General features: G+C 41.0%; 1 protein-coding gene across 1 annotated transcript in view; it reads left to right on the forward strand.

Annotated features, from left to right (window-relative positions):
* Window positions 1-19,545, forward strand: part of NALCN (sodium leak channel, non-selective) — a 278,856-nt gene that overhangs the window by 135,208 nt on the left and 124,103 nt on the right. Inside the window, exons 8-10 of the mRNA XM_081948163.1 lie at window positions 1,339-1,481; window positions 7,160-7,264; window positions 10,247-10,333. Of these exons, the coding sequence (XP_081804289.1) occupies window positions 1,339-1,481; window positions 7,160-7,264; window positions 10,247-10,333 (335 nt within the window). The remainder of the gene's footprint in view (window positions 1-1,338; window positions 1,482-7,159; window positions 7,265-10,246; window positions 10,334-19,545) is intronic.

A 19,545-nucleotide genomic window follows, 5' to 3' on the forward strand; every position in this document is an offset into this window, starting at 1 on the left:
ATGTGATAAGAAAATTGTTGATATTGACAGCAAATCGAGCGTGGTTGGAAACGACAGGAGTGGAATGTTGAAAGGAGAAATTAATGAACTGGAACCCTATCTCAAACCTCAAAACATGGAAGAAGAAAAGGGAGAAAATTTGGCAGAAACAATGAGATAAATTTTGGCAGAAGCACCAGTGATAACTAAAGACAAGCAGATGGAAGGAACAGATGGGTTTTTTTTAGTTTTTACAAGATACGCAAGGAACAACAAGGTGCCAAGAGAAGTACACATAAGACTTATCAATAAAACAATTAGAATACAAATACCACAAATGGCAAGAGATATAGGATTGCACTACTACTGGAAGGATACAGGATGAAGAAATGAAATGTTAGAATAAAAATTGAGTTAAACTTAGTTAAACTCAGAGTATCATGTATAAAATAAAGTATTAATAGTTATAGCTAAATAAATGATTAATAATGATAATAATGCATATATATATATATAAAGTGTAAGTGAGGATTTCGGAGACGCTGCTTAAAAGCTTTGTTATAAAAGATAAATAATTCTATATAGAATAGAATATAAAGATGTAATACTGTTGGATGATTTTAGAATGATGTAAATGCCATAATATAAATTTATCTTAAATTTAGAATAATTTACATAAAAAGGATGTAATATAGTCACATGAACGTTTACTAACCATAACAATTGTATACATATATATTAGAATGATGATATGAGTTTTTATGTAAATTGCAAATGAAGACTATTGTGAGAAAGCACAAAAGCTTTGTAACCAATCGACACACTGTAAGTAATTGGAGAAGGATTTTTATTTTGTGTGTGTTTATGTTTGTATGTTTTATGTTTGTCTAAAAATAAAAAAAAACTTTTTAAAAAATAAATAAATAAATAAACTGTATGGTTTGGCCCTCAATAACCTTGATATCTGGCGTGTTGTGTTCAAAATGACGATCAATCTGTATTATTGTTTTTGTTGCTGTTGTTACTGCTGCTGCTGCTGCTGCTGCTGCTGCTGCTACTACTACTACTACTATGAGTCATGCTTAAATGCCCGAATTGTAGAAAAAGACAAATGAGTATAAATAACTTAAGCATTTTTAATTCAGCATACCTGCAGATATTTTAATATATCCATAAAATCACATAGTCACAATCAGATGAAAGCTTATCAAAAGAATTGTAGAAGGAAAATGCATTAGCTTTTCTGGGGCACAGAAATGTGTTTCATAGATAGGCAAATTATGTTAATGGGAGATGATGCATATTTTTAAATGATTCATTTAATTTGTATAGAACATTTTTTTCTTTTATCATTTACAGGAACAAGCATATTTACTGTTTATGAAGCTGCATCTCAGGAAGGTTGGGTCTTTCTGATGTACCGAGCAATCGACAGTTTCCCCCGATGGCGTTCTTATTTCTATTTCATCACCTTGATTTTCTTCCTTGCCTGGCTTGTTAAGGTACATAAACAAGAACCTTATAAAAAGGCTAATAAGGGGAAACAGGAGAAAAATTCAGATTAGAAAACAACCAGAATAATGACATAAAAGATGCTCTGGCATGAATACAGATGTGTACTAACCCCACTACTATCCTGAAAGTTAATGGAGGGAGAATGTTGATTAATTGTATACATTATTTTGAGATAGTTACCATCCTGAAAGCTAAGATAATATCTTGTTTACAAAACAGACCCTCTCAAAAGTATATTGGTACTATTAGCAATTGTACTTATTACACTAGGACAGTGTCATAAGTTTTGGGTACCAGGGTCCGGTTCCGTGCAAAGACATTTTTCCGCAGACCGCAGGAGGCATGGTTTCTCATGCTGCCTACGTCCATGGATGGGGCTTCACTTCTTTGTGTGACACAATTTCTGGCCTGCCATGAACCGGTGCCAGTCCATGAACCAGGGGTTGGAGATCCCTGTACTAGCCATCATTGGAAGAATGTTAATGGTCCAGAACAGTAATGTGTTTAAATGTTTTCCAGGAACTTTCCCAGGTCTTAACTGGAAAATCCAATTGCTAACTTAAATTCCCATCACTGCTAGATTACTCTTTGGCAAACTTTCTATATCCAGATCAAGGCTTTCAGAATTTCTACAATCTCCAGAATTTCAGTAGAATATACAGTATTTCACTGGTCTGGTGGAATACAGATATATACTTGGCATATGGCAATATTGTAGAAGGAATGCAATTGAGTTCTTTATCCTGGCTGTCTAGGTAACATGCTATAGCATCTCTTCTCCTATACTGAAGTAGTTGTTCAAATTGCCTTTTTAATCTGAGAATGTTCTATGCGCTCATTTTCCTTGCATTCATTTCTAAGCTTTGCAACTCATTTTTTCTCCCATCCTGGCACATTCAGTCAAGCTACCATTTGGAATGATGCCAATGTCAGTATTGGTTGCCAGTGTTTGCATAAGTTAGATACTACTGTGATTCCTGAATTATCTTATTATAAAGAGGAAGAAGACTCTTCAAAGAGACCAGGAAAACACTGGGAATGTTCCATTGCAAGATATTCCGCTATTTTACCCAAGTGATAATATCTTTTCATAGGGACGATTTGGAATTGGTAGGAGACTTTAATATGAAGGTGATAATCAAATGATTCTAAATGTACAAGACTAAGAAATAACCTCTACTGAATGGAGAATTTTATTGAAACATTATATAAGCTATTATACTTATTTTGGCCCCTAACCAAAATGTTAGTTCCATAGAATAATTCTTTACATAATGTCTATTCATATATTGATTAACCATAAAAGCTAATCAAAACACTATATAATTCAATTTCTCAACATCCAAAAAACATGCAGGTGTAATACAGCTGCTTCATAATTAGGCACACAACACTGATTGCATGTGTATGGATGCCCCAAAATACACAAACCTAACAAAGCTCTCCATCCAATTGTATCATTATTGGGGACCCCTACCTATAACATTGCAAAAGAATTAACAAAAAAGTTTGTGCACCTCAGAAGTGGAAGCAAACACTCCATCAGCCCCCCACTACAGTGCCTTCAAACATTCAGAGACATGACTATAGATGAGGACGAAATCATGGTCTCATTTGATGTCGCAGCCCTTTTTACCATCATAGATTTGGAATTAGCCAAAGAATCTATGACCACATTGCTCCATAGCACACCCGACTTAACCAAATGCATGAAAATTGAAACACCCAGGATTATGGATTTCATAGAACCTATGCCGAACCACATACTTCCAGTTTGGTGGACAAACTTACCAACAAATTAAAGGTACATCCATGGGATCACGTCTTTTAGGACTTATAGCAGAGGTGGTTTCGCACGGTCTGAAAGCCATAGCACTCCCACAAATACAACCCAAAATATGGATCAGGTATGTAGATGACATCTTAATAATAATAATAATAATAATAATAATAATAATAATAATAATAATAATAATAATAATAATAATAATAATAATAATAATAATAATAATAATAATAATAATAATAATAATAATAATAATATTTCTTAGCCGCACCCTCTCCTGAAGGACTCGGGGCGGCGTACAATAAAACATATGAAATAAATATATAGACAAGACATACATATTACAAAAACATATACCAAGACATGTACAAGGAGGAGGTCGGCTAATGAATGAAAACAATAAAATACAGTGTTTAAAAACCCCTAAATAATTGAATACAATTAAAATACCCAAATAAAAACCCGTCAGGAGCGATATAGTTAGATCAAAGTTGAGCCAGGCCAGCTACTTGGAAAAGGACCAATTAGAGAACACCCACAGAACCATCAGCAACAACTTCAGAGGAATCCAGTTTACTAGAGAAGAAAAGGAAGACAACAACTCACTATCCTTCCTGGTCATCCTGATCAGCAGAGACCATGATGGCAAACTGGAAACACAAGTCTACTGAAAAACACCCACACCAAGCAAGCCCTTCGCTATCAAAGCAATAACCCTTGGCGATTCTGTGGCCCAGGTCTCTCCACATCTTCCGATCTCGCACTGATTCTTCGAGTTTTTCTATGCTCTGACTAGTTTCAGCTTTGATGGTGTCCAACCACCATGTTCTTTGGTGGCCTAGTTTTCCTTTTACGGCTAACTCTTCCAAATATAATTGCTTTCTCCAGTGAATTCCCCTGCATGACATGACCAAAGTAAATGAGACGCAGTTCTGTAAATTTGCTTGCCAGTGACATGTTTGGTGTTATGCTCTCCAGTACCTGTCCGTTAGTCAACTTTGCTGTTCAAGGAATACACAGGAGCTTTCTCCAGCACCACAGCTAAACAAGTTACCTCAATCAAGGAACTGATTACAAGTTAACCCAAACAAGCAAACAGTAAACAGCCCAACCAATGAACCTCCAAGATCACTCCCACCAACACTGATAGACCAAGCCACCAGAATATAAATTGAGAACAAACCCTTACTAGCCATGATGATATTACCTAGCTTCAGAATGAAACATTTGCAGGAAAACAACCCAAGCTCAGAGAGCATCAATTGTTGCATGTTTCCCAGTTCTTAATTTTTGTTATAATTGAAGATGCTGATATCATTGATGCACTGTTATCATTCAAGGTGGACTATTTGAAGTGTCAGGTGATGGTGCTGAAAACTCAAATTAATCCATTTTTTCCCTGTTCTTAGACTTGGACTTGTCCAATTGGCCTCATTCCAGTTTCTTATTAAGTTCTATTGAACCATTCAGATCTTGAACCAACCCGACCCACTATCTGTTATTCTTACACCCCAAAAGTATCTTCATTATTTATTTTCCTTCTTTGCTAGTATGAACTTTTTAAGTGATAACTGTTATACCTGCCATTAACATGGCTTTTAATATTTTAAGTCTTTGGAGAATCGTTTTCAATTTGGGAAATAATTTAAAACGATAGAGTTGGGGGTGTTCTTTTTTTACAAATGTGTCATTTTCTGCTTCTATTTCCTTCAGCTCTTTCCTCTCCTCTCTTCCCAATCATCCTTGGGAGGATTAACTGTATTAGCAATTGACCTTGTGAATGACATACACAGCATCTTATCTCAGACTAGGCATATTCTCTCACATAAACCATAATTTTCTTCCCAAGCTTCAACAGGGGATGAATATGTTCTTCACCAAAACTCAGAGAGAGAGAGAGAGAGAGAGAGAGAGAGAGAGAGAGAGAGAGAGACCATTTGAAATCTCCTAAGAAATTATTTTATTCTGATAATCATCAATGGCAAAGTGGAACATTTAAAATCCGGTACCACTCTCTTATTTTCACGGTAACCATAAAGCCAGGAGATAATTTTCAAGCCACTATCATATACCTGGCAGTGTAAGCTGGATAAGAGGCTGCGTTATTACTCATCCCTTGTACCATCTTGCCTTGTGCATCTCATTTTTAACTATCAACTAGGTTGTAGTGTGCCGGAGTTAGCACTATATTTAGGTAATTGTAAACCCATCTGTGAAAATGAAATGCCTCCTCTGAAGCAGAAAATCATTTAGGGGCAGATTTTTCTCCATGTTTTATTGCACACTGCTCTGCCTTTTCATTCTCTTTAGCAATTACATTTCCTCAGCCCAATTTATTATTACAGCAATAAAATTTTTTGCTTCTCTTCATTTAGGTTTTCTTTTTGAGTTCCAGCATTTAGCTACTCTACAAACAATGAATTCCTGAGAACATATCCCTATTTTTCAAGGGAGAATATTAACCCATCCATTTTACTATAATTTGTTTATATTGTATATGTTTGTTTGTTTATATAGCCACACCATTTGATGGAAAGTGATTAGTGGTGTACAGCACTCCAATAAAACAGATCAAGATAAATCAAATAACACTATTAGCCGTTATTCTTTGGTCAGAAATTTCATTCAACCAAAGTTTTAACCAAGTCAAGCACAATTATTGAAAGGTAAGATAAAGGTCAAGATTCCCCTGCACATGCGTCCTACTTGTTTCTGGCTCTAGGCTCATCTCTGTTTCAAAGCTGAAGAGCCAGCACTGTCCAAAGATGTCTCCGTGGTCATGTAGCCAGCATGACTAAATGCTGAAGGCGCATAGAACGTTGTTTCCTTCCCACCAAGGGTGGTTCCTATTTTTCTACTTGCATTTTTACGTGCTTTCGAACTGCTAGGTTGGCGAAAGCTGGGACAAGTAACAGGAGCTCTAGCGTTACATGGTGCCAGGGATTCAAACCGCTGAACTGCAAACCTTCTGATCAACAAGCTCAACGTCTTAGCCACTGAGCCAGGGCGCCCCCTCTTATTGAAAGGTAGACAAGGGCTATTGTCGGTCTATATTCATCTTGCTTCCAGTTGTTCCCCAACTTCCAAGCAAGAAAGCTCTTCACTTTCCCAATTGAGGGCAACATATTCATTAGAACATAAGAAAGTCTGTACCTCACTCATTTGTACTTCATCCAGCACTCTTTCCTTCTTTCCTTCCTTCCTTCCTTCCTTCCTTCCTTCCTTCCTTCCTTCCTTCCTTCCTTCCTTCCTTCTAGTTTTTCTAGAACTTCTATTGTTTTTCTAAAGTTCTGATCTCTGTCAGTGCTTCCTCTTGGTTTTGATTTTGCCCCATGATTAATATTATTTTCCTTTCTTGTGCTGGTGCTATTCATATTCTTCATCTTCATTCCAGTGGAAAACAGTGTATTGTCATATTGAAAATAAATGGAATATCCTGTCTTGCTACCAAAAAGGGAGAGGCGATGGAGGAAGCAGAATAGCGAGTAGCACAATAAATATAATAATAATAATAATAACAATAATAATAATAATAATAATAATAATAATAATAATAATAATAATAATAATAATAATAATAATAATAATAATTTAATTTGTTAGCCGCTCCCTCTCCACAAGGGACTCAGGGCGGCGTACAATAAAAACATACATAAATACATATAAGCATGCACATACACACATACACATACATATACATACACATACACGGACACGGAGGAGGTAACAATATTATTTGTTATTTAAAACCAAAATAGATTCTCCTAGGCATCTGGAGTAATGGCCTTGTTGAGTGCTATTGTGGTGATGGATCCAATTAAGCAGGCTTTGAAAATAATCTGTGTCTGCCTCCTTACATATATGTTCTTTCTTTTATAGAATGTATTTATTGCTGTCATCATTGAAACATTTGCTGAAATTCGTGTGCAGTTTCAACAGATGTGGGGGTCCAGAAGCAGTACAACTTCAGCCGCAACTACTCAGGTAAACATGGCTAAATGTTTATATGCACAAATGTGTGTGTGTGGTAAACATTTTTTATTTGTCTAAAGCTACTAATGGTGTGTGTGTGTGTGTAGGTGTGTATTATATGTACAAATGGATGTGTGTGGTAAACATTAGCTTTTATTTGTATAAAGCTACTAATGATGTGTGTGTGTGTGTATTTTTATACACATATAGATAGGTAGGTAGGTAAGTAGGTAGGTATACACAAAATAATTTGTTGTCAAAGCGACTGCCTGGAAAGCTCCTGGATCGGGGCTGAAAGGTGAAAGGGGAGCAGTATGCTCCCTTCCATATTTGGGTAGACCAGGTGATCTGACAGAAGAAAAAAACAATATCCCCCCTGGTTCCGCTGATAAAGCAAGGAGAACTTGTGACTTAGAGGTTAATACAACTGCCTAATATGCAAGCAGCTGAAGTTTGAATCCCAGAAGGGTATGGCTAGGTGATGAGAGCTAAATAGCTTGAAATAGATCTATACTAGTCTCCCTTTATTTGTTTATCAATAAAATGTTGTGTGTGTGTGTGTGTGTGTGTGTGTCTTGCCTTGCTTATTTATAATGGTGTGGGATTTAATTTCTGTGGGGTTTGGTTTGATTTAATGCTTCTGGGAAAGTGTGTTTTGATTGGTGATCTGACCTAATGTTAATTCTGTCCTGATTATTAATGTGCTGTGAATGGTTTGGATGGATTACAGACCTTGGTGATAAATCATGCCGTGTTCTCTTGCTGGCACTTTCAGGAATTATCTGGCTCCAATAAAGGGGAATATTTGTAGCTCAGGTTTGAAATGAGGGGTTCTTGTTGTTCTCTGAGCTTGGCTGTTTTCTTACAGACATTTCATTACCAAACTAGGTAACATCATCAGTATTAGTAACAAATGGACTTTGAATCCTCATTCAGTTATCTGGCTCTTCCGCAATTTATCTGGTCAATTTTTCCTCTATTTCCCCACTCAAATGTGTGGTTCTTTTTGAGAGGGTAAATAGTTAAAAGGGTATTTTTGGTGTTTGTTCTTCATTGCAGTTCTGTGTACCTTCATCCTTGCTGTAATTGATATCCTGTTTGTCCAATGTACTGTCAGCTGCAATCTTGAGGTTGACTCTGTAAATTGTCTTTCTTTCTTGGTGAGGTATCTTTTGGTTTTTACTGGGTTTTGGGGATGGGGTGCTTTTGTTTTGCTTTCTTGGTAGTGCTTTTGTGGGTTTGTGGGCACCTTATAGTCATTTTCATATCATATCTTACCTACTAATTGATGTTCACATATTATATTGCCTATATTTCATCATGTAAACTTTGTTTCAAACATTATACGATGGTTCCACCCTAGACATTCTTCTAATTAAGTTGCAGGGTGCAATTTATCTCGCCTTGGGTAGTAATCCTACAATAACTAACACTCATAATTCAGTGGATAACCCTTAACGTTTATATAGATTTATTTATTTATTTGAATTATCTCTATCTCCCTCTCAGGCTAACAAGCCTTACAAGCAATATCAATATTTGAGACACGCAGAGTTGTATTTTTACATGGGCAGCCATACAAATCTATTATTATTGATTGATTGATTCATCAATAAAAATACCAGATTATTTCAAAAGCAACAAGCTTCTAGGATCCTTCCCATGGAGTAAGTGATGATAATAGCAAGAGTGGTCATGAAAAAGGCCTGAGACAGCCTGCCTCCTTCTTATTCTGGCCCTTTTCCAACATAATAGTTGGTTTTAAGGCCTGTGAGCAGTGGTGGGTTGCAAGCAATACGCTCCGGTACGGGCATACTGGTGCCTGCCAGGAGCATCGGGTACCCTTATGGTATGGTGCTCCGGAGGGCCCACCCACCTGCCCACCATCCTTACCTGTATTTGAGCTCTTTGCCGCTTCCGCGCACGGAGTGTAAGGTGCCTGCGTGACACTCCACCAAGCAGCTGGAGTGTCGCGGAGGCATTGCGGAGTGTCACAGGAGGTAAGGACACATGCGCGTGCTGTATGCATTCATGTGGTGGCCGCTGGGCCCTGTTGCACTGTACTGGTTGCAATGGGATCCGTAACTCACCACTACCTGTGAGGGAAACCAAATTAGAGAAGGAAGAAGACATTCTTTAGTCACCGTAGCATTGTGCTGGAGAGGAGAATAAGCAAGGAAACATGGCTTATATAAAGCCATGACATTATTTCTTAGTCACTCTGTTTCATTGTAGTAAATTACTGCAAAAAAATGCACATTTTTAGTATTCTGTAATAACTACGTTGACACGGTGGCTCAGTGGCTAAGACGCTGAGCTTGTTGATCAGAAAGGTCAGCAGTTTGGCAGTTCAAATCCCTAGCATCGCGTAACAGAGTGAGCTCCCGTTACTTGTCCCAGCTTCTGCCAACCTCGCAGTTCGAAAGCATGTAAAAATGCAAGTAGAAAAATAGGAACCACCTTTGGTGGGAAGGTAACCGCATTCTGTGCGTCTTCAGCATTTAGTCATGCTTGCCAAATGAACATGGAGACGTCTTCGGACAGCGCTGGCTCTTCGCCGTTGAAACAGAGATGAGCATCTCCCCTTAGAGTCAGGAATGACTAGCACATATGTGCGAGGGAAACCTTTATCTTTACCTTAATATCTCTGTTCTATTGCCAGTCATGACTATTTTATGTGCATTGTATACAGTTTTCTGCATGGAAGAATTTCTCATGCAAGAAATTAAATTGGTTCCTGTTTGCAAGTCCTATGTTCAGCACCAACTATAAAATCTGTAACTAAAAATCAGTGATCATTCCATGACAAAGGCAGCGGAATAATATAGTATGAAATCAATGGAGTCTGCACTGCAATTCTCTGTAATAACAAGAGATTTCCGAGAAGAAAAGAATGCAATGTAGAGAAAAGGATGGTCACAAAATAAGCATCACCCGTTTTGTTTGTAGATCTGAGCGCATAAATAGATTCTGACAAGTGTTTTCCCCCTCCAGATGTTTCATGAAGATGCTACAGGAGGATGGCAGCTGGTAGATGTTGATGTGAATAAGCCTCAAGGAAGAGCACCAGCATGTCTGCAGGTATGTTGCTTTTTAAATAAAGCTATCAATGTAGCAAACCAAGTGGGGATCTTGCTGTTTGAAATTGACAGTAAATTAAAATTCCCCATAGACACAATTTAAAGTTAGAAATTGGTCTAAATTTAATGTATATTCGTCTTGATGTTTAAGCTTCTGTTTTGCACACTATAAGTAAATTCTTTCCCTTTCTCTGAATCTGCCTCCATAGAGTTTCCATAGAGACCTCTATCCAATTCTTATTATATTAGACTGTAGATATAATTACGATTGGCATGTTAGAGGAAAATCAGTTTCTTAAAACATTGATTTAGAGCAGGGTTTTCTAACTCCCGGCCCCGCAGACTGGATGCATCACGTGCTAGCCACACCCCCTCCGGGTTTAGCGAAGGGGGGGAAGTCCCGATACGTCATGTGACGCTGCCATAACGACATGAGTTTGACACCCCTGATTTATAGTGTATGCCTTCTCCTGTTCTGAAAACAATGTAAAGGACAACAAAGATTGCATTACTATTATACAACATGTGAAGAGAAGATAGCCATTTTAGAAACATCTTGCCATTGTTGGATATATGAAGTAAAAAATATAAAGAAGAAAACAGAAAAAATCATAAGTCTAAATATGGAGTCCAGAAACTCGAGATATGTATAATCAAGTAAGTCCTTGTGCATGCATTGTGAGTTTTTGCCTTCATTTGGAAAATGTCATGCATAATTCTCTTATACTGCCTCAACTCTGATGTATTTCTTACAATATGTGAATTGAGGAGACTTAGGTCTAGCTAAAAGCTAAGGTAAACGAGTATACTGATCTAAATAAACAATGGGAAGAGCAACATGCAAAAGTTCAACATAAATTCAACTACAATAATTTCAAATTCATGGGTTAGAAGTCATTTTTTTGCACGTGCTAGAGCTGGTTTCAAATTTAATGATTTCTTGTTATCCTCACCTATGTCACCAGACCCTTGGGACTGTAGATCTGATCTATGATAATAATAAAATACTTTGATTTGATTTAGTAACACAGATGAAGCTGCTGCTGGAAATAATCTTTGGATACACATATCTGGGTTAGCTTCATGAAAATGCAATACTTATTTATTATTTTATTCCATTACATTATAAAGCAGATGGTTTTATTTTTAAAATGTTCCTTTCCCCTACTTTTTTTAAATGTAGATTTTTTTAAAAAATCAAGTGGTTTTCTTCACAATTTATATACAGTATCTAGCCCATACCCTGTTAAACTTGTTAAAAATTAAACTACCTCCCTTAATATATTCTTTCTATACAGCATTTTCTGTTTTATTCTCCAGTCACTTCCAAATTTTTATGACCCAATAAATGACATCTTGTGATGTTTTACTACTTCACTTGCCAGTTCTATCTGTCAGTAATTTCTTCGTTGAGTTTTTATAATACTGTTTGCTTCCTTCTTCCTTAAGTTAGAAATTAACAATAGGTTCATGATTCATGCCTCTGTCAGTATCAGATCTTAATTTGTTCCTCTAGTTTTTAAATGCAAAGTAAATAGTCAAGTTTATATTGGTGCCTGTTTGGTGAAGTCCCCATCTAAAAGAAGTTGTTTAGATTGCTGGAGAAAAGTATTTCCATTATCTTCTATAATGGTAATGCAATTTATTAGGGTTTTTTTGTGTGTGCAGCCAGTTCTATGGTGTTTTTACACAACTTTCCCAAGTCTCTGCTAACTTACACAAATTTGATACACTATGGCACTGTAATGTAAAGAATTGCATAATGGATTTTTGTTGCATTTCTACTTCAGAACATTTTTAACATTTTTAATACTAAAAGAATAGATCCAGTCTGGGTTAAAAGAACTGATTTCCTTGAGGTTTAGCTGGGTTGGAAGTACTGTAAGAAATTCAACCACGCGGTCATGCAGATTACATCAGGACAGCTGTTAAAATAAGTTTGTACATTCAGTGTCATATCTGGAATCAGTACTTATAGAGCACATTGAATGGCAGAAGGGAAGAGAATTTGCTGTTAATATTTTCATTAGTCTTTCCCTGGCTACATTTTTGGTGGCTTCAAAACATCTGAAGACTAAATGCATATGTAATTTGTATTTTATTTTGCCTCAATTTGATATAACTATAAGACTATAGTTACTAGTAGTCTGTAGAAAATTAGAATAGTCTTATCTTAAATCATGAATAATGCATGCCTGGAATTTTATATTTACTTTTATATGGTTTCTTTAGCCAACCCTTATAAAAACATTTATCAAAGGTAAGCATCATGTATGTGAAGAGAACATTTCTGAAAAGAAAGGTATGCCTTGCTTCACAGATGTGTAGGAAAAGATGCTTAATGAAACCATAGTACTTCAAAGCACAAACTCAGCAAGACTGTAGTAATCAAATTGCCAGGTATCTGTCTTCCAGGAAATAGCTTTGATAATGCTTGATTTTGTTCTGTGTTGGATGTTCAGGTAAAATCAGTAGGGGGAAATCCCTGACAAAATAAAAATGCAATGTCTATTTTGCCTGAGAACTCTATAAGAGAAAATGTAGCTGGAATAAGAAGCTCATATATTCAATATTGACAGAGAGAAGTTCCATGTCAAAAATGGCAGATGATCAGGGACCATACTCTAAGCCAGTCCTAAAGGTGCTTCTTCCAAAAGACAATTGGACTTACTTAGGTTTTTTTTTAACGTTTCTCTTCCCATCCAAGAAGTCTCTTCAGTTCTTCAAAGAGGGTGGAGGATATATATGAATGTACATAAACATGCACTGTTGTGCTTTAAAATATGTTGGCCACCGGGGGGGGGGGGGTGTATTCACCTACTTTCCCTACCAGTTTGCAAATGTAAGCACGTGTGTCCACACATGTGCTTGGCCTTCCGCACATGCTCTTTGATCGTGCCCAAATAGGTCGGCATAGAGCCAGGGCAGGAGGAGCAGGCCCATCCGTGATTTCCACTACCAGTTCAGGCGAACCAGTCTGAATACCACCTCTGGTTGGCCATGTCATGATGTTGAATACAAAGAGATGCTATATGGAGTTTCAAGTACTGTTGTGATTGCCTCTTGAGTTCAAGGGTCTAGATGTACACATGGCACATTCAAGTAAATCTTTACCTTCATCAAGACAAAAGGAAATGCATACAATGAATACACGGAGACAAGCATACCCTCTGTAGCTTAGTCATGTTTGGGTTGTTTCTGATTTTTCCCCCGACAAATTCTCTGTATTAGTTTATCTGGCTGGTTATACATTGACTGTTCTGATACTTTTGATTTTGAGTACATTTGAAAAACACGTTGTGTGTGTGTGAATTCAGCTTATTGAGTTTATCTTGTTGATTGCTTTCTCGTGCCCTGTTTGGGCAGACTTGAGAACATGGTTTAGAGTGAAAAGATGCTAGACTGAAGATAGGTTGTGACGTGTTCTTTTATAGTTCTTCTGTCCCTTTGCTTTACATGTAAAAAGAGCCTTACTAACATGTAGTTAGTAACATAATGACAGACCCCTCACATGCTAGACATAAACTGTTTCAACTTCCCCTCTCTGGATGCTGCTATAGGGCATTGCATGCCAAAACAATTAGTTACAAAGGTAGTCCCCCGCCCCATGCCATCACTCTGCTGAACACTTGATTCCCACAGCACTGTTTTAGGCCTAAAGATATTTACCCATGTAGTAGGGCTATATTGATATTATCATTCTCATCTTTCTCATTTTCACTACTACCTTCTCCTATTGGTATCTATGATTTATCACTTCTTGTTGTAAGATTAGTGATTGTAATTATGATCTATGATATACGACCCATCACTTTGTTGTTGTATGTACACTGAGAGTTATGCACCGGAGACAAATTCCTTGTGTGTCCAATCACACTTGGCCAATAACGCTGTTCTATTCTACTCTGCTCTTCTCTGCTCTCCTCTCCTCTGCTCTCCTCTGCTCTATTCCGTTTGCTCAGCAAAGGTACATCTGTTTTGTTCTGGGTTGCTGAGCATATTAAGATTTGCTGAAGCAAGCAGGCAGGAGGGTTGGGGAGGTTTCCTATGAGCAGAAATTAACTGTCTTTCTTTTGCTTGTTTTCATTCCAGAAAGTAGCAACTGCACTCTCTTTGCTTTGGGGCAGCCAGGCAGCGCCCAGCACTCCCTGCCTCCACACCTCCTCCAAATAAGCAATGCTAAATCTGACTGTTACACGACTTAGGCAACCTACATTAACAGTATAAAAAGAAAAAAAATGTAACCCTGCATGGACTGAGATTCATTTTTCTGTTTCAAATCATCAAATCAAATTTTATTTGATTAGCCGCAACCCTCTCCCGAAGGACTCGGGGCGGCGTACAGTCAAAAAGATAAAATACACATAGGACACACATACATACGAAAAAACAAGGACAATTACATTTGTGCATGGAGGAGAGTAGACCTGCAAGTGAAAGACAATAAACACAGCTAAAAACACAGTTAAAACACAGTTTAAAATCCCCTAAATAAAATTGCTAAATTAAGAACCCCTCAGGAGCGTAACGAAGTTATGGTTGGGCCAGGCCAGATATTTGAAAAAGGTGGGTCTTGAGCTTAACACGGAAGGAGCGGAGGTCTGTAGTGGTCCTAATATCCGGGGGGAGGTCATTCCACAGGGCTGGGCCCGCCACAGAGAAGGCTCTGCTCCTAGGCGCCGCCCCATGACATTGTCTAGTGGACGGCACCTGGAGAAGTCCCTCTTTGTGCGAGCGAATAGGTCGTAGGGATGTATGGGGCAGAATACGGTCCCGGAGGTAACTAGGTCCTGAGCCATGGAGCGCTTTAAAGATCGTAATCAAAACCTTGAAACGCACTCGATAGACCACAGGAAGCCAGTGCAGCTCGCGCAGGTGTGGTGTCACGTGGGAGTACCTGGTGCTCCCCATAATCACCCGCGCGGCCGCATTCTGGACCAACTGTAGTCTCCGAGTGCATTTCAAGGGAAGCCCCATGTAGAGAGCGTTACAGTAGTCCAGGCGAGACGTCACCAGCGCATGGGTGACTGTGCGTAGAGCGTCCCGGTCCAATAGGGGGCGCAATTGGCGCACCAGGCGAACCTGATGGAACGCCCCCCTGGCCACAGCTGTCACATGTTCATCCATGGACAGCTTGGCATCCAGGAGGATGCCCAAATTGCGCGCCCGTTCCACGGGGGCAAGTTGAATGCCCCCAATGGCCAGAGATGGAATTATCTGGTTGAACCGGGGAGCCGGGACCCACAGCCACTCCGTCTTGGAAGGGTTGAGCCTGAGTCGGTTGTCATCCATCCAGACCCGTACGGCTTCCACACACCAGGACATCACTTCGACGGCCTCGTTGGGGTGGTTCGGGGTGGAAATGTACAGCTGAGTATCATCAGCGTACAGGTGGTATCCCACCCCAAAACCACGGATGATCTCACCCAGCGGCTTCATGTATGTGTTGAACAGGAGTGGCGAGAGGACCGACCCCTGTGGCACCCCACAGATGAGGGGGCTTAGGGTCGACCTCTGCTCTCCTGCCAACACACGTTGCGTCCTGCCGGAGAGGTAGGAGCCGAACCACCGCAAGACGGTGCCCCGGATCCCCAACCCCTCCAGTCGGTGCAACAGGATACCATGGTCGATGGTATCAAAAGCCGCCGAGAGGTCTAATAGGACCAGGATAGAGGAACAGCCCCTATCTCTGGCCCTCCAGAGATCGTCTACCAACGCGACCAAGGCCGTCTCAGTGCTGTGCCCAGGGCGAAAGCCGGACTGGCGCGGGTCTAGATAATCATTCTCCTCCAGATGTCGTGGAAACTGAGAAGCCACCACACTCTCCACAACCTTCGCCAAAAAGGGAAGGTTGGAGACAGGACGATAATTGACCAGCTCCATAGGGTCCAGGGAAGGCTTCTTGAGCAAGGGTCTCACCACCGCCTCTTTCAAGGCGGCCGGGAGAGACCCCTCACCCAACGAAGCGTTCACTAGGTCCAGGAGCCAGTCGCGTGTAACCTCCCAGGATGCCAGTACAAGCCAGGAGGGACACGGGTCCAACAAACATGTGGTAGGTCGCAGTCGCCCACGCAATCTGTCCAAATCCTCGATGACAACCAAGTCAAACTCCTCCCAAAAAGGTTTCTCAAGACTCGCCACTGGCGTCTCGACTGGGCCACTGAAGGGGACCCAATCCTTCCGGATTTGAGTGACTTTATCCTGCAGGTATTTCCCAAACTCCTCTGCCCTGCCCTGTAAAGGGGCCTCCCGTGGCCTCTGAAACAGAAGGGAGCGGGACACCCGAAACAGGGCGGCAGGGCGGTTCTCTGCGGATGCAATGAGAGCGGCACAATATTGACGTTTGGCCGTTCTCAATGCCACTAGGTACGTCCTTAAATGGGCTCGTACCTGTGCTCGGTCAAGTTCGGTTCGGGAGGATCTCCAACGACTCTCTAGGCATCTCTTGCGGCGCTTCATCACCCTTAGCTCCTCGGTAAACCAAGGGGCCAGGGTGGATCGTTGCCGCCGGAGAGGCCGCAAAGGCGCCACCCGGTTCAAGGCCCCGGTAGTCGCATTATTCCACGCGGTCACCAGGTCCTCTACCCGGGGGCGGGTCAGGGCTGCAGGAGGTGGCCCAAGCTCCGTCTGGAACCTGTCTGGTTCCATCAAGCGCCTGGGGCGGAACCATCTAGTGTTCTCCGGTTCCGCCTCCCCGCGGCGAGGAGTAGCACCAGGGAAGTCAAGACGGAGGAGTGAGTGATCTGACCATGACAGAGGAGTGATGGTTAAATTCACTCCTCCCAGATCACTCAACCACTGGCGAGAGACAAAGACAAGGTCCAAGGTGTGACCTCCCTCGTGTGTCGGGCCCTGAATCATTTGAGTCAGGTCCATGGCTATCATGGAAGCCATGAACTCCCGAGCCCCCTCTGATGCTTCTCCCACCGACGGCAGGTTAAAATCCCCCATCACTAAAAGTTTGGGGGTCTCAACCGCCACCGATGAGATCAGCTCGAGGAGCTCAGGCAGGGTCGCTGATGTATGGCGGGGAGCCAGGTATACTATCAGCAAGCCCATCTGCCTCCTAGGGCCCCATTTCACAACCAGGGATTCACATCCGGACGTCTGTAGCACAGTGGACTCCCTCGGCTCTAAATCCTCCCGGATGATCACTGCTACCCCACTGCCCCTTCCCCGGGCCCAGGGCTGGTGAAATGCTTGGTAACCTGGTGGGCACATTTCCACGAGGGGTAACCCTCCCTCGTGGCCCAACCAGGTTTCCATTATTCCCGCGAGGTCCGGCTCCCCCTCCAAAATCAGATCGTGAATGAGGGGGGCCTTATTGACAACGGACCTCGCATTGCATAACAACAGCCTCAGGCCCTGGGCCTGCAGATCCTGACCACCTAGAACGCGGGGGTTGGTACAAGCGACCGGGTGTAACCAGCACCCATGGTCTCCCAACCGACTGTAAGTTCTTAAACTGTCCTCGCATCTGCCCCTCCCTACGACTGTTGGAATCACGAAGCCCTGTATGGGAATGATATCCTCTCCCCCCTCCTCCTCTCTGCTCCTTCTGCTCAAGACCTCGCCTGGTGACCTGGCTCCGTCATCGCTCCTGATCTGGCCCACCCCCCCCCAACCCCTAAACCCCTAAAAGAATTTAAAAAACATTTCACTAAAAAACCCCTAAGTCTCCGCTTCCTCCACCTCTCGGGATTAAGAAATCCGTCATCAAGGTGGGCCCTAGAAAGGGCGGAGGGCCACACCTGCGAGAGGGGTGATTCCCGCAGTAGGATAAGGTCTAGCCTGGAATACATATGCTGTTAAAAAGTTCATTAGGGCCTAGGCTCTGTGCTGCAGATGGTATGATCGTATGCCATAGTCCAGTAAAATTGTAACAGCCGGGTATCAGTATAAAAAGTCATCCAGTCCAAGATGAGGGGGGGGGTAATGATGATAATAAGATGGTCAAGTGCCGGTCGCTAAGTGGGGGCTAGTAGGTGGTCAGTGGTGGATGGCGAGGGGTAGATGGATTTTGCTTGATAATGGGGAGGGGCAGATGGTCAGTCAGATGAAAATAGGGCGGTAAAAACCTCCAGGCGCGCACGGATGAAAAGCAGGGGCAGCTGTTAGTCCAAAAGTCAGCAGGCAGGTTATCCTACCCTGCGTGGTTTCATATAATTAGAATAAATGTAGATTTTGAAAGATATAAATGCATTCTTTTAAAAAAGAATACAAGTCCTCAATTTCACGTTCCCACCTGTTAACACTGCTACAGGACAAAGGAAAAAAAATTGCCAGAATGTTGGGGAGGGATAGAGAGGCAAATGGATGAATGATTTTTTATAAACTGACTGACTGGTGATTTTCATCAGGAACTGTTAGCTGTCTTTCTTTTGATGGAAAACAAGGCTATAACATTCTCTGGGTAGAATATTAGACACATCTCAAGTGTTCTTCTTCTTGATACAGAACATTCTAGCTCTGTTGTTCCATTGGAACACCACTAACTTGGAACACTTCAGTGAAATATTCCCCAGGGGATTAACTTGTTTTGAATTTCTAGTTCTTTGGAAGATACATTTTTCATTTCCTGAACATTCTCACCTTGATTTATTTATTTATTTATTTAGCATATGGCATATCATGCATGGACTTGCAATATATAGTAACAGATTTAAAAAACAGAATAAAATATGAATGTTAAATGGATCTATATTCAGATTCCAAAGTCTAAGCTGGAGGTGTTAAACTAGTAGCCCATGTGCCAGGTGCATCACAGGCAGGCCACACCCACCCAGGCTCTGCAAAGGGGGAAAATGTCATGAAACATCACGTGACAGCAATGGGATGCCCTGAGTTTGACACCCATGATCTAGGTCACCTACTGAAGTGCAGCATTGTATATTTGAAAAAAAAGCAGAAACTGGACCGGTGTATGTCCTCAGTTTACAGCCAGTCACAATGTGATCTACAGTTCAACGTGGGGCCCCACAGTCACACAGCGTACTGTGCCCCATTTATACAGTGAATCCAGGCAGTTGCATTTGAGGTGTATCTCACCTTGATTTTTTTCTATGATTAAATTGACAATATGACTTACATACCCTTAGCTTTATGCCGTAGATAAGGTTGTGTATGAGAAGAACAAGCTAAACTGCAAATTGGACTTAAATGTGACATTGGTTTAGAGCAGGGGTGTCAAACTCAAGGCCCATGGGGTCATCC

The sequence above is a fragment of the Natrix helvetica genome (genome assembly GCF_964273705.1).
Source record: "Natrix helvetica genome assembly, chromosome: 3".
Taxonomy (NCBI): Eukaryota; Metazoa; Chordata; class Lepidosauria; order Squamata; family Natricidae; genus Natrix; species Natrix helvetica.